This window comes from Gossypium hirsutum, chromosome D13 (genome assembly GCF_007990345.1).
Source record: "Gossypium hirsutum isolate 1008001.06 chromosome D13, Gossypium_hirsutum_v2.1, whole genome shotgun sequence".
NCBI classification, from domain to species: Eukaryota; Viridiplantae; Streptophyta; class Magnoliopsida; order Malvales; family Malvaceae; genus Gossypium; species Gossypium hirsutum.
Window position 1 is genome coordinate 60340073 of NC_053449.1, and position 12847 is coordinate 60352919.

General features: G+C 33.2%; 2 protein-coding genes across 3 annotated transcripts; both read right to left on the minus strand.

The window, feature by feature from the left end:
- Positions 1-3528: 3528 nt before the first annotated feature.
- LOC107932091 (uncharacterized) lies at positions 3529-4448 on the minus strand. Its single transcript, XM_016864042.2, has one exon. The coding sequence runs from the start codon at positions 4006-4008 to the stop codon at positions 3634-3636; it is 375 nt and encodes a 124-aa protein (XP_016719531.1). The 5' UTR covers positions 4009-4448; the 3' UTR covers positions 3529-3633.
- A 1-nt stretch (position 4449) lies between these two features.
- Positions 4450-10772, minus strand: LOC107932090 (protein Brevis radix-like 4). Of its 2 annotated transcripts, none has more exons than XM_016864039.2 (6): positions 10658-10772; positions 10392-10580; positions 9904-10283; positions 6991-7126; positions 6339-6736; positions 4450-4989 (listed from the first exon to the last, which is right to left on the minus strand). In XM_016864039.2, the coding sequence occupies exons 2-6, from the start codon at positions 10515-10517 to the stop codon at positions 4911-4913; spliced, it is 1119 nt and encodes a 372-aa protein (XP_016719528.2). In that variant the 5' UTR covers positions 10518-10580; positions 10658-10772; the 3' UTR covers positions 4450-4910. The 2 variants fall into 2 exon arrangements, with proteins under 2 accessions (XP_016719528.2, XP_016719529.2); XM_016864040.2 differs by having other exon boundaries at positions 10392-10572; positions 10658-10763.
- Between the last annotated feature and the right edge of the window lie 2075 nt (positions 10773-12847).

Below are 12847 nucleotides of genomic sequence, written 5' to 3' on the forward strand. Positions count from 1 at the left end.
TCAAATACTATTTTATTAGGCTAATGTTAGACTTTAAAACATTAATATGAGAAAACGACATGTTATGCTAATATCTACATGTTGATATTTTTCGGGAATAATCTGAGTTCGAATCATTATTGTACTAAAGAAAATTAAAAGACGAAATGATATTAGATCTGATTTTTCTCCTCTATTTAATAAAGTTAACATTTATTATTTAACAAAGTAAATATCTTTAAAGCATTTCTGATTCTGCAAATAAAATGTTTTTTTGGAGTTGAACTGCAAATAGAAAAATGATTTTAATGTAATTCTTTAAACAATAAATGTTAACTTTATTTAAATCTAACTTGTTTATCAAAACATTATTTAAATTTTTTCGATTAATAGTAGAGGACCAATTTGAATCGATCCCTATAGTAAAAGGGCTTACTTGTTATTTTCATCAAATCTAATCAAATCCTACTATTCATTTTCTTAAAATATTATATTAACATTTGCACTTTACCAAATTATGTACCATGCAATAACCATGAGGTGTGGTGTGGTGATTGCTCACCACATCCTTTAATCATGTGGTGGGGGTTCAATCCTTATTCATAGTAATAAAGCATATTTTATGACCAGCTATTTCTCTCTATAGAGAGCACATACATCAAGGAGATTAGTCACTTCTATCAATGGTGAATACCCTAATTACAACCTAAAAAAATTTACCATGGAGATCCAATTTTGACAATGGATTTAATAGGGATTTTTTTTATTCTGTGAACTTTTAGTTCTCCAAATTGCTTTTGATTCAATAATGAAAGAAATGTGTTGTCCATATGAATTCTCATTCTCTAAGTTTGGTTTGGTTACCTTGCAGAATACGCGGGTACTAATGAACATGTACAAATCCAGTTGGTTATGATAATAAGATTTTGATAGTTTCGGTTTAAGGTTTAAGTTTTTTGTCATAGATTTGTATATATAGTTTTGGCATGTTTAGCCTGGTGTGTTCCATAAGTATCTAATAAAACTTTTTAATACGCGCGACAGACAAAACACAATAAGTCAATTGAAGAATGATGAATAAATGATAACTCTCATATTTAGAGTTATTTTAATATAGTTTTCATAGTATTTTAGGAGGTAATTTTAGCATGTATGTTAGTTTACATTATATTTTATTTGAATTTTGTTCAATTTTGATCATTTTTAAAGGTGGTTTGAGTTTACTTGCTATTTTTTTTCTCAATTATAGGCATCAAATGAAGAAGTGAAAACTTGGAGCATAGAGAAAAAAATGGTAAAGAGAAGTCTTCTACTCTACCATATTTAATTCGGTACAGTGGAGTAAGCTCTTCAATTTAGAAATTTTGATAGCAAGTAGTTCGCTCCACCGCAACTTCTGCGTGCAATGGAGTGATGCGAGTATGAACCCTAAAAATAGGGATTACAAAATTTAAGAAGAACAAAAGAGGAGGAAAAGAGGAATAAATCACATGGGAGCTAAAGAAATGCTCTCTCACATCAAGGAAATTTCAAACTTGCATTGATAAGGAAAAAACAATCCAAAGAGCTCAGCATAAATTTTTTAACCATTTTTTCTCTAGATTATTTTCTTTTTACTTTTTATTAGGGTCAAAGCCATGAAATTTTGGTTCGGCAAGCAAGGATAAAAATATAAATTGTTGAGGGCCAAACTTAAAGTTTTTATACAAAAAAATTAATTTGTAATACTAAATAGTAAGTGAACTTAAACTGCAATATGTCCATTTTATCCAAGGGGGCCCAAGGCCCTTACTTATCCCCACTATTTTTTTATTGATCTAAGTTCGTCGTGGGTATCTTTTTGTTATTTTCTCAACTCAATATGATGGATCCTATTTCTTAGTTAACTAATTTATTTTCCCTTCAATGTTTGGATCCTTGAACTATATTTTATTCAACCTTGTGCTTATTTAATCTGCTTGCCCGGTCAACAAGTTGTATTATTTTTTATAACCTTGATTTATTTTTTAAAAAAATATTAGAGTTGAGATCTAATCTGAATATATTAGGATTAACTTAAGTAATACTGGCGAACAAGTTAATTTGCAATTTGGGTAGGAATATACCTAATGCCCTAATCAACACAGCTAGTGGGGAAGAGCGTTTAACTTAGCTAGATACTAGAAAAGTTTAGTTATTGTCATTGAATCCTAGATTAGTAATTACATAGTTTAAACAATTGAAGAAGAGATAATTGATTAACCGGATTAGGTGAAGTTAAAGTTCCAAGTCCATAAAATTTGTTGACAAACTTCGAAAGTTTTCATTGCTTTAGTTTAGTAAAATCTTTATAGTTTGCTTAGTTTAATTTTAGTAGAAACGATAATTTGTTTTTATTTATATGGATTAGATAAAACCCATTTGTTAGTACTCAACAACTTAAAATTTGACCTTCGTGAGAATGATATCTTTTTTATCACTTTATTACTTGATCAACACATTCACTTATGTTACGAATTTCGGTCATCAATAAAATATATAATTATATCAAAATTATGCATTTTTAATGAATTAGATGATACTATTGTTATAAAAATGTATCAAAAAGCATAAACTTGAAATTTGAGTAGTGATGCTTATTTTAATTGTTATATTGCAACATTTATTAAGCCACAATTAATCTAAAATAATACATGTTATTAATAAATAATTAATATTTTAATTATATGGTTAAAACGAATAAAAAATTACTATACAAAAATATGATTAATATGATTTTATTTGTTATTAATAATTAAATAATATTACTTATTCTTAATCTACTGCATCCAATTTCAACTCAATTCTATGTTTTAAACGAATAAATACTCTATTTAAAAAATTAATTTTAATTTTTAATATAGTATAATGAAAAATAAAATATAATCATACCAAAACTTTATTCTCATTCGAATGAGTATTAGAAAATCGCATAGCCCTCTAACTTTATAAAAAAAAATTTAAATTTTTCATTTAATTTTTCATCTCCTTTAATTCTTAAATTTGTAATGTTTGTCTAGTTGCTCCAAAATGGATTAAAAAGTTAATGTTAATTAACTTTGTTGATATGTTATTTTAGTGACAATTTACGTAGATACCACGTCAATAATTAATTTTTAAAATTTAAAAAATTCAAAAAAATTGTAAAAATTATTAAAAAGTACAAATTTAAAAGTATGTTTTTTAATAGTTGTTAATTTTAAAAATTATTTAATTACTAATATGGAATAGGCTAAATAAGTAAAATATCGAAATGCTAAAAAACGAAAATTAAAATAATTTTTTATATAAAATTGAAAAGTAAAATAGATTATTATGCCTTAGTCACGATGGAACGTAAATAGGAAGATATGATCCCAGGTTACACTCTCAAATTGTTCCAATCATATATTAAACTCGATAGTGATTCGATAATATGGAACTAGATTCGAGTTTTTTTTAAATCCAACTTGAGTAAGATTTAATTAAGTTTCTCATTTACCCCCCCCCCAAGGTCCAAATTAGAAAGAAATTTCAGAAGCTGAAAGGATCTCAACCAAAATACAGCTACGGCAGTTTATAACTGGAAAACATTCTTAAACAGATAACATTCAAAGAAAAAATGTAGAGCATGAGAGAGACTTATAAGAGCTCAGCTCAGGTCCGCTTGACAGGGTCGAAGTTGGACACACCAATTACAGCTCCAACAATGGCGACCAGAACCACACCACCAGCCGCTATGCTGAGCAAGAAGTTCTTGAGAGATGGGGTGACTCCATCAGCCGCTTGAGCCACCTCTGGGATCATCATCGATGTCGTCAGCGCCGCTGCTGTCAACCCTGTCACCGCCTTTTCCTTGAACGAAGAAGAAGCAGCCTTGACTTGGAGCCTTCCGTTGGGTCTTTTAACAGCGCCCATTGATCTCCATGGCTTCACCGGGAGTGGCTTAAAGAATGCCTCAGAACTTGGCATCCTGTTTTGAGTAGTTCCAGCTAAGGGCAGAGCCATTGAAGCAGCTGAACTGGAAGCCATTGATTCTTTTTTTCTGCTCTCTTCACCCTACAAGTCTAAACCCCCCCTCTCTTGGCAAATGTGTGTTTTAGAGAGGAGGGGTGGGAAATTGAGATTTTTATGTGCCACGTGGCATTCAAGCTCTATCTATGTCTTACGTGGCAGCTTCTCAAGTTGGAATGGGTGGATAAGGTTATCTTATTGGTCCAATCCCCATTAAGGTTAAAATTTTGGGTGACAACTTCTATGATTGGCTAATGGCCCAAACCCTCATTTCCTTTCGACATGATTGCTTCTTAAGCTATTTGGGCTGATTTTGGGCCCATTAGATGAGCCCAAAACATTAGAATCCAATTAATGAAAGTACATGGTAATTGGTATGTACCTCTACTATAGGAACATGTTTAAATTAGTTAAATATTTTTAAATTGCAAATAAAATAATTTGTTTGGAGTTTAACTATAAATGAAAAATTAATAATTTTCATATAACTTTATAAACAATATATTCATCTGTAACACATACTGAGATCTTATATACCCATCCAAATGAGTAACAAAAATAAATAAATAACATTCCTACATTGACATTGGATGTCTTTTACCATCATCCAAACACATATAGTAGGTGCCCTTTATCCACCAAGACATGTTAATACAACCCCCCCCCCACCACCATCATTACTTCTAAGCTACAATGAAGAGAGAAAGAAATAAAAAAAACTTAGTTGCCCAAATAGGAACCAACCAGTGCCCAAAACACAGCATCCCCCTGCTTATATATCTGAGTAGAAAGGGATTCAACAAGTATGGCAGAAGTAGAAAATGCGAGGAACAAAAAGTTACACACACCCCACAATTTTAGACAAACAAACAAAAAAAAGCTAGTCGCTGGTGTGGCTAACCTCATTTGATTTGGTCAAATTACAAGTATTGTTCATGTATCCTGGTTCGGTTCTCTTCCCACCACAGTCTAGCATGCATTTCCCCAAATATTTCTCGGCTGCACAACCCCGAAAGTATTAGTTTTTATGAACTGTAGAATAGACATGAAGAATATTTTGATTATACCCAAAAAAGAAACTTTCTCGGCTGCATGATTAGAGGTTGTAAAAGTGAGGGATCAAGCTAATTATTATGAGATAAATTTTTATGGAAATTAAAGTTGATTTGTTGCCTTGGCATGGGAATGGAATAGTTGGTCAAATAAGAAAGCGATTCACAGTGATGATGCTGTCAACAAAAAAATTAAAAACAAATGATGTATGGCTAATGAAGCTGTTTATGATGGTTGGTAATTCTAATGATAATTGTTTCTAAGGTGGACCTTAATTTTAGCATTGACTTTGATGTATCAACCTAAAAATGAAGTCAAATCTAGGAGACAATTGGCTTTTCGGAGCATTCGTAGTGAGCCTTTAATGTTTATGTATCCTAAATTTTATCTTTCTTTAGATCAGGTGTGCAATAGTCACAATGAGTCTCGGCTAAATTTAGAGTCGAGCTGAGTCGGACCTCGATGGGAGGAAGTTCTTTCATTGTTGGTTCTCTGTCCATAAGATTTGAACATTAGACTTTGCATAAAGAACATCAAACTCCTTACTATTCAACCTAACAGAAACCGGTAATTAAGTACCTGTATACTATATACCTAGATATGATTATGAAGATATACCTTCAAATGTATAATTTTTTAAAAAAAATAGAATGTATCCGATATGGGGAATATTGAACTCATCAAAACAAGAAAAGATTTCTAATATAATTCGACCAAAGCATAAAGACACTGCCCATGATGACGATGCATAAAATAGAACACTATAATTAGCATCAATAGATAGCTGATTTAAGGCCTTATAATTTGATATGAAACAATCATTACAGCAGTGCTAATGAAAACTATAGACTGTATGCTAGGCACTGAAAAGGAAAGGGCAAGTTAAAACCTGGATTTCAGCTAACAATGATTGCTATTGAACCTAGGGGTGACAAATTTGAGGCACATGAACTAATCTAAATTTAATTTTAGATAGTTGCAGCTTGTAAGATGCATTTGCAGCGACTGCAAGGATTTATCTACAACATGATACTTCTCCCTATGTTACTTGACATTTTTAGATGTATATGGTGGGTCATATTCCTATATCCATGTCCGGATGTGCATTAAACATGAGTGTTGAATTACAAATACGAAGAGTGCGAAACAGTGTACTTCTACCACTTTGAGATATTGCAAGTTTCCTAAGATTAGGTGCAAAGAACACATTTCTCTATCAGTAATAATGGTCTGGTATATATTAATTGTTTTTTGGCAAACAAACTGAAGTTAAAGGTTTGTTCATTAAACCATACCTGAATCTAACTCGCCTAAGCTCCCTTTTGCCTCCTGGCAAGGCTCTGATTGTAATGTAAACGCCTGGTTCATCTTGTTCAACCCACTCAGTCTGGAGATCACTGGCGTTACTGATAGATAGCTCCCCGGACTGATCAGCCTCTCTCGATGAGCTACTCCTCATAGAGGCATCCATTGATGATATCTCTGTCTTGGCACCACTAATGCTAGAAACTTTTGGGGTTGAAGTAAGACCAGGGTCACAATAATGCCTGGCCTGCATTGGGTGCTGATCAAGTGAATCTGAGGATGAGTAGCCCATCCCCATCCCTGCTGGACGATATAAATTACGAGGTAAGCGTTCTTTGGTCAATGGTGGTGTTACAGGGCTTTCTTCTGCCGATTCCATTTTCGAGCTCTGTAAGGAATTGAAAAAACACAATACCCGTCAATGCTGGATACAACACAATTATATGACATGGCTAGGTGTCTTAAACATGATTATGGCATGGAAAAACATAAGAACAGGACTGTAATACATGAATTACCAGACGTCTTGAGATACACGCAACATACTAACTTCAGTTCATGACAGTATTAGCGAAGGGCATGAAATACCATGAAGTAGATGCAGTTCATTATGTTTAAGCTGGTAACAGGCTAAAAACTTGCCTCGTCTTCAGACCTTGGGGGTGTTGGTAGTGGAAATGCCTGGCGGTGAAGCCTCTGAACATTGTAAAGTTCCATGACCCTGTCATAGTTCTCAGCCCACCATCTTTGAGCTTGCCATTTGTTAAACATTTCCCGACTAGTCAAAGAAAATAAACTATATTTCAGCACACTCCTGATGTTCTCGAGATTAGAATACCAGAAATCAGAAATTAGTGGTTCACGTTCTGTGCTAAAAGCGTGAGTGTGAGTGTCAGATCCGGATGCAAGTCTGACCTGAGTAGGTTCAATTTTTTCAAGAAGGTTCACATATTTAGACAATCTTTTGAAGAATCATATACCTTTCAAATATATGTCGAACACGAATACTTCATAAAAGATAAAGAACCAAAAAAACATAGATCAAAACTATAAAAAATAATAATAATAATTCATGTCCTTGGAAATGAAGTCCTAATTTGACAATGATAATACTATGTTTAATGATTTGAAAACCTAACAATGAGCAATATAATAAACATTGCAATCATCAAATGATTAAAGGGAATGTGTTGTAACCCAAATTATTAATATATTAAAATTTATATATGCAATATTTTAAATCATATATAAAAAGGTCCCAAAAAGATCATATATAAAAATATAAATAAATATCTTTTTAAATTTCCCTAATTAATTAAAGAAAAAGAAAATGACAAAACATGGGTCGGGAGAAGACAAGGCGACGGAGAATCAGGCGTAAATGGGAATTTTCTTTTTCCTGGTTTTGTTTGAAATGAAAAGAAAGGGCAGAGGCAGAGACAGAGGCAGAGGCTTATCCGACACGAAGACAAAGCCTCAGTGAAAAAGCTTTGAACACAATCAATCATGTCCCACAATGAGTTATTCTTTTGGACTTTTTCTGTATTGCTTTTCATTAGGCGTGAAGCCAACCTACCTACTGTTACACAAGAGGGGCCCTCACCTAAAATTTTCTTTCATTTTCTATACAAAATGCTGCTTAAGGCTATGTTTGGCTCAATGACACATTACAAGAAAAATGGCAGATAAAGGTCAGGGAAAATAAAATAAGAGTAATTATTTCATACGTTTATTTTTTAGATTTCATGGAAAATATAATAAATATTATTCAAATTACTATATTAATTAATTTAAAATCTCAGACTAAATTTACATGAAAATTCCTAACTGAAACTTACAATGAATTAGTATCCAGATTTTACTTTACCCTAATTTCTATAAATATCATGACTAAAAAAATCATGTATAAATATGTCTTACAAAAATGATAATTAATTTTATAAATTTTTAGTGATAAAATTTAAATTGGCTGCCAATGATCAAGCAAATAAAAAATTCTCTTTACAAAAGAAAAGTCTTTTTTTCTTTTCCTTTTAAAAAATTGATCACTTTATAAAAGATTGTGTCAATTAACTCTAATAAAATAAAACAGTAGGCATCCAAAATTGACATCCAAACAACCTCTAAGTCATACTTCTATCGCCTCAATTAATAAAATAAAATGGTTGGAAAAAATTAATAAATAAAACAAGAAAAACAAAAGAATTTTTCTTTGAAAAATAATAATAATAAACATATAAACCTGACTGATGACGTGCCCATCCATTCTCTAAAGTGATTTTCCAAACAGTATATGAAATTTCTAAAATAACTATAACCGTACGCCTAAAAATCCTGCTATAGAAAAGAAATAATGTCAAATAAAAAGATTTAATTACAAAATTGACCTCTAGTTTTTATGTTTTTATTTAAATATTTATAATTTTATTTAAATTACTAATTTCATCTCTTTCTTCTTCTTTTTTTGACAACTTCTAAATAAACGTGCGACGTATCACGTTTTCATTGACTCATATTTTAGAATAAAATGCGATGAAATTAACATTTTAGGTAAACCAACATTTGAATTTATTTTTTTATAAGCGATATTCAAATTTATTAAATATTAAAATTTATAATTTGAATTTGAGATTTTATATTCAAAATTATTATTTATAAAAGGGATAATATCAAATTTAACACTTAACGTTTACATTTTTAATTAATTTGATCCTTTTTTAGTTAAATTTGACCATCAATATTTTGAAAAAGAGTCGATATGATTTTTTTAATGAGAATACTAACTAAAATGTTAAAATTTTAAACACAATAGCCCGCATGACAATCCATATATACTCCACGCTAATTTTTTTAAAAAAAATTATGAACTTTTTATATTTCTTAATTTTAACTTTGATTTATTTTGATTTTTTATCTCTATAATTTTTGAATTATTTGTTGACATGCAGGAGCGAAGCTAGAACAATTTTTTAGGGGTCGAATGAAATTTTAATTTTTTATAGTCTATATCTTTATAATTTTTAAAGGATTAAATCAAATTTTTATAATTTTAAAGGGCTAAAGTATAATTTTACCTTTACTAATTTAAAATTTAAAAAAAATTAGAAAACCTAAATGACAATTTTTCATTTTAAGAGGGCCAGAGCTCATGCTAGCCCCTAGAATTGCCTCTGTTGACATAATAATGTTATGTTAACATAATGTGTATATATAAACTGTCATACGAATTGTCACGTCAATAGCACACTAAAAATTAATATTTTAGTAATTATTTTTGCTAAAAAACAATCTCACTTTTTTTATAAGTTAAAATTAATATTTAACTTTAAAAAATTAAAGATTAAAACATTCAGCTAAATTTGTCATTATAAAAATAAAACAAATTTAGATTAATGAATATAACAAATTTGAATAATAAATATCTAAAATTAATATTCACGTACTTTCCAAATTTATAATAATTAATTTTTTTAAATTCAAATATTTTTGCTAGTCTCCGAAAATGGAAGTCGAATTCTGCAAAAACAGAAAGAAAAGATAAAGTAGGGCGCGCACCTGAACCGTATCCGCTTGAGATCGTTGCCGCCGTGAGGGAGCGAAACGAAGGTAATAAGCACGCCGGGCTCCACCTGAGCCTCCCATTCTTTAGGCTCACTTTCTTCGACGAACACGACCGATTGGATTCGGCGTCCACTCGCCGATTTCGGCGTCGCTTCTTCGCTCGAACTCGATATAGATATCCCTTTCAACCTTGCTTCCATCTCCTTTCCCCACGCCCTCGGCGTCGTCGAGCTCGAACTCACCGTCCTGCGATACGACCACTTGGACCTGTCCGACTCAGCGTCTGATTCTCCGGAGTTTCTCAACCGGCTCTGCGCCGTGCAAGGGTTGCAATGCCTATACACCCCCGACGCCTTTAGCGCCATGTCCTTCAACTAAATCACACACACACACACACAAAAAGAAAAACTATCGTTAAAAGGAAAACACAGATCAAGGAATTCAAAATCATTGACTTCGTAAACTTCACAGAGTTAAATTACCTGAGAAGTGAGGGACTTGATGGCCTGGTTCTGCTTAGCGCTAGAAGTAGCGGAAGAGTCAGTTTCCTCCAGTTGACTCGGTGAGTCATCACCGGGTTGTTTAGAACGAGCTATACACGTCAGCATTAATTCTTCTGGAATTCAGTTTTCTTTCGCAGTTTCAACGAATCGTTCAAGAATTCTTCAATCCTACCATTAAAATCAAAATGATCAGAGATTCTTTACAACAAACAAAATAAAAACATAATTTATAAAAAAAATATCACCTCTCTGTTCTCTCTTCGGAGGAGATTAGAGACAGTAAGAAGCTGCATTTGCTTCTTTTTTTTTCTTTTTGCTTGAGAGCGAATCGCTGTAATGAGAGAGTTCTGATTGCTGTTTGGGGAATGGTGATGTGTGAAAAGCTTTTTAAACCTTTTTGCTTTATTTTTGTTATTAACCTGCAACCGGATGGATTTACCGGCATTTTTTTGCACGGATATGGAATTAGCGGGTTTACTTATTGCAGTGCTGTAAGATGTTACATACTGTAGTGCTGCTGATTATTTGATTTTTATTACATAATACACTGCGAATCCCATGAGCATTACGTAATATCACAAAATAATACCACCTTTGTTATTTATTAGGTTTACTTTCATGCCTCAGGTTTCAAAACTCGTTTAAAATTTAAGAGAATTTAAATAAAAATATTAAGCTCAAAAATTAGGTCTGAACAAAAAAATTAAATCTAGTTAAAATATGAGTCAGGCTCGAGTTTAAACATTTAATGCCCAAGCTTGATCCGACCCATTTAAGTTTATAATACTTTATATTATGTTATCTTTATATATTATGTAATTTAGAACACATTAAAAAATAAATATATACTAAATATATAATACTATTCTAATGTAAAAATTAAAATAATGTTAAGATGGGCCAAACTACCAAAAAAAGCCTCTCTTTTTTAATAATTACAGAAATAGGCCGGTTTTTTAATTATTTACCGGAATGGGCCATTTTCCGCGAAATCGCGGCCACGTCAGAGCGATGTCGGGGAACTTGACAGGAGATCGCGTCCACGTCGGCAGGTCGCGCTGACGTGGACGCGATTTTCCGACGTGGCGCGATACCGGGGACGCGATTTTGACGCTGATTTTACGTTTGTGTTTTTTGGCTTTTAGGGTTTAGGGTGCAGGCTTTTTAGGGGTTAGGGGTCCCGGAAAAAAAATTTCGAGTTGACGTATCCGGTCAAATAGTGGGAAATCGCTTCTACTAGGATGCTATTTGAGAAGAAATTGTGAAATCGTGGCCTCGTGGACGCGATTTCGCTACAGTGGTCATGTAAGAAATAATTTTTTTTGATGTTTTCTGAGCAAATAGTATAAAATCGCTAATACAAGGATGCTATATTGGGCAGAAATTGTTAAATCGCGCCCTCGTGGATGCGACTTCGCTACAGTTAGTCATGTTGGAAATAATTTTTTTTTACATTTCTGAGCAAATAGTGTCAAATCGCGCCCTCGTGGACGCAATTTTGCTACAGTACTAAGTTTGGGCTGAGGCTATAAATTAGGCAGAAAATGTTCCACAGAATGCATAACTCACGGCAGAAATATTTTAGAGAGGCTAAGAAACTTAGAGTTTCAAAATGAGTGAACGTATTAGTGCTGTTATTTACTACGATGGTGAGGTTTGCCACACGGAGAATGGTGTTGTTTTTTTGTCGGAGAATACGGTGCGACTGTCATTTAGCCAAAACATAGATTTGATAGAACTCCGTAAAAGAATTAGGCGTAAAATCTTCGGAACGACGCCAATGTTCTGTCAATGACGTATCGATTTTGTTCTTCTATTGATCCGGTGACATATGACTCGTTTGACGTAAAAGGTGCTCGTAGCTTGGAGGCAATGGTGCAAACTCATCTTGCTAGCGGAGCAACTTATATTGAGTTATATGTACAATTTACGTCGCCTACTGATGTACTTCCGTCCGATGTTCGAGATGTATACATGACCCCTGGCTGACACTCGGTTAGCGTATTACAAAATACGGAACAGCCCATGTTCGATAGCGGTGTCGAATGCACTTCCCCCTACAGGCACTCTGTCGGTGGATGGGACATGTACGTCGGTGGCTCGACGTTTGACGCAGGAAATACGAGCTAGGGTTTGCATCAAGTTCTACTATATGGCAATCTACATCCAATTGGGGACGTTATCAAATGCCCAGAAGAAGGGATGACGTACTACCTACGACATCAACCGGTGAGGGGACGTCCTACGCTGCAGATGATTGTGGGTCAGAAGGTGACTCCGATGTTGATCCACCTCGAGAGCCCGGGCCGAATGGTGCAGAGGTGGGATTATTTTCTGAACCGGAGCCTATTCCAACGGAAGGTGAAGATGGTGATAGGAGTGCAGATGATGAAGAAAATCCACGATTCAGAGCATACTTACCTCCAGCCCACATG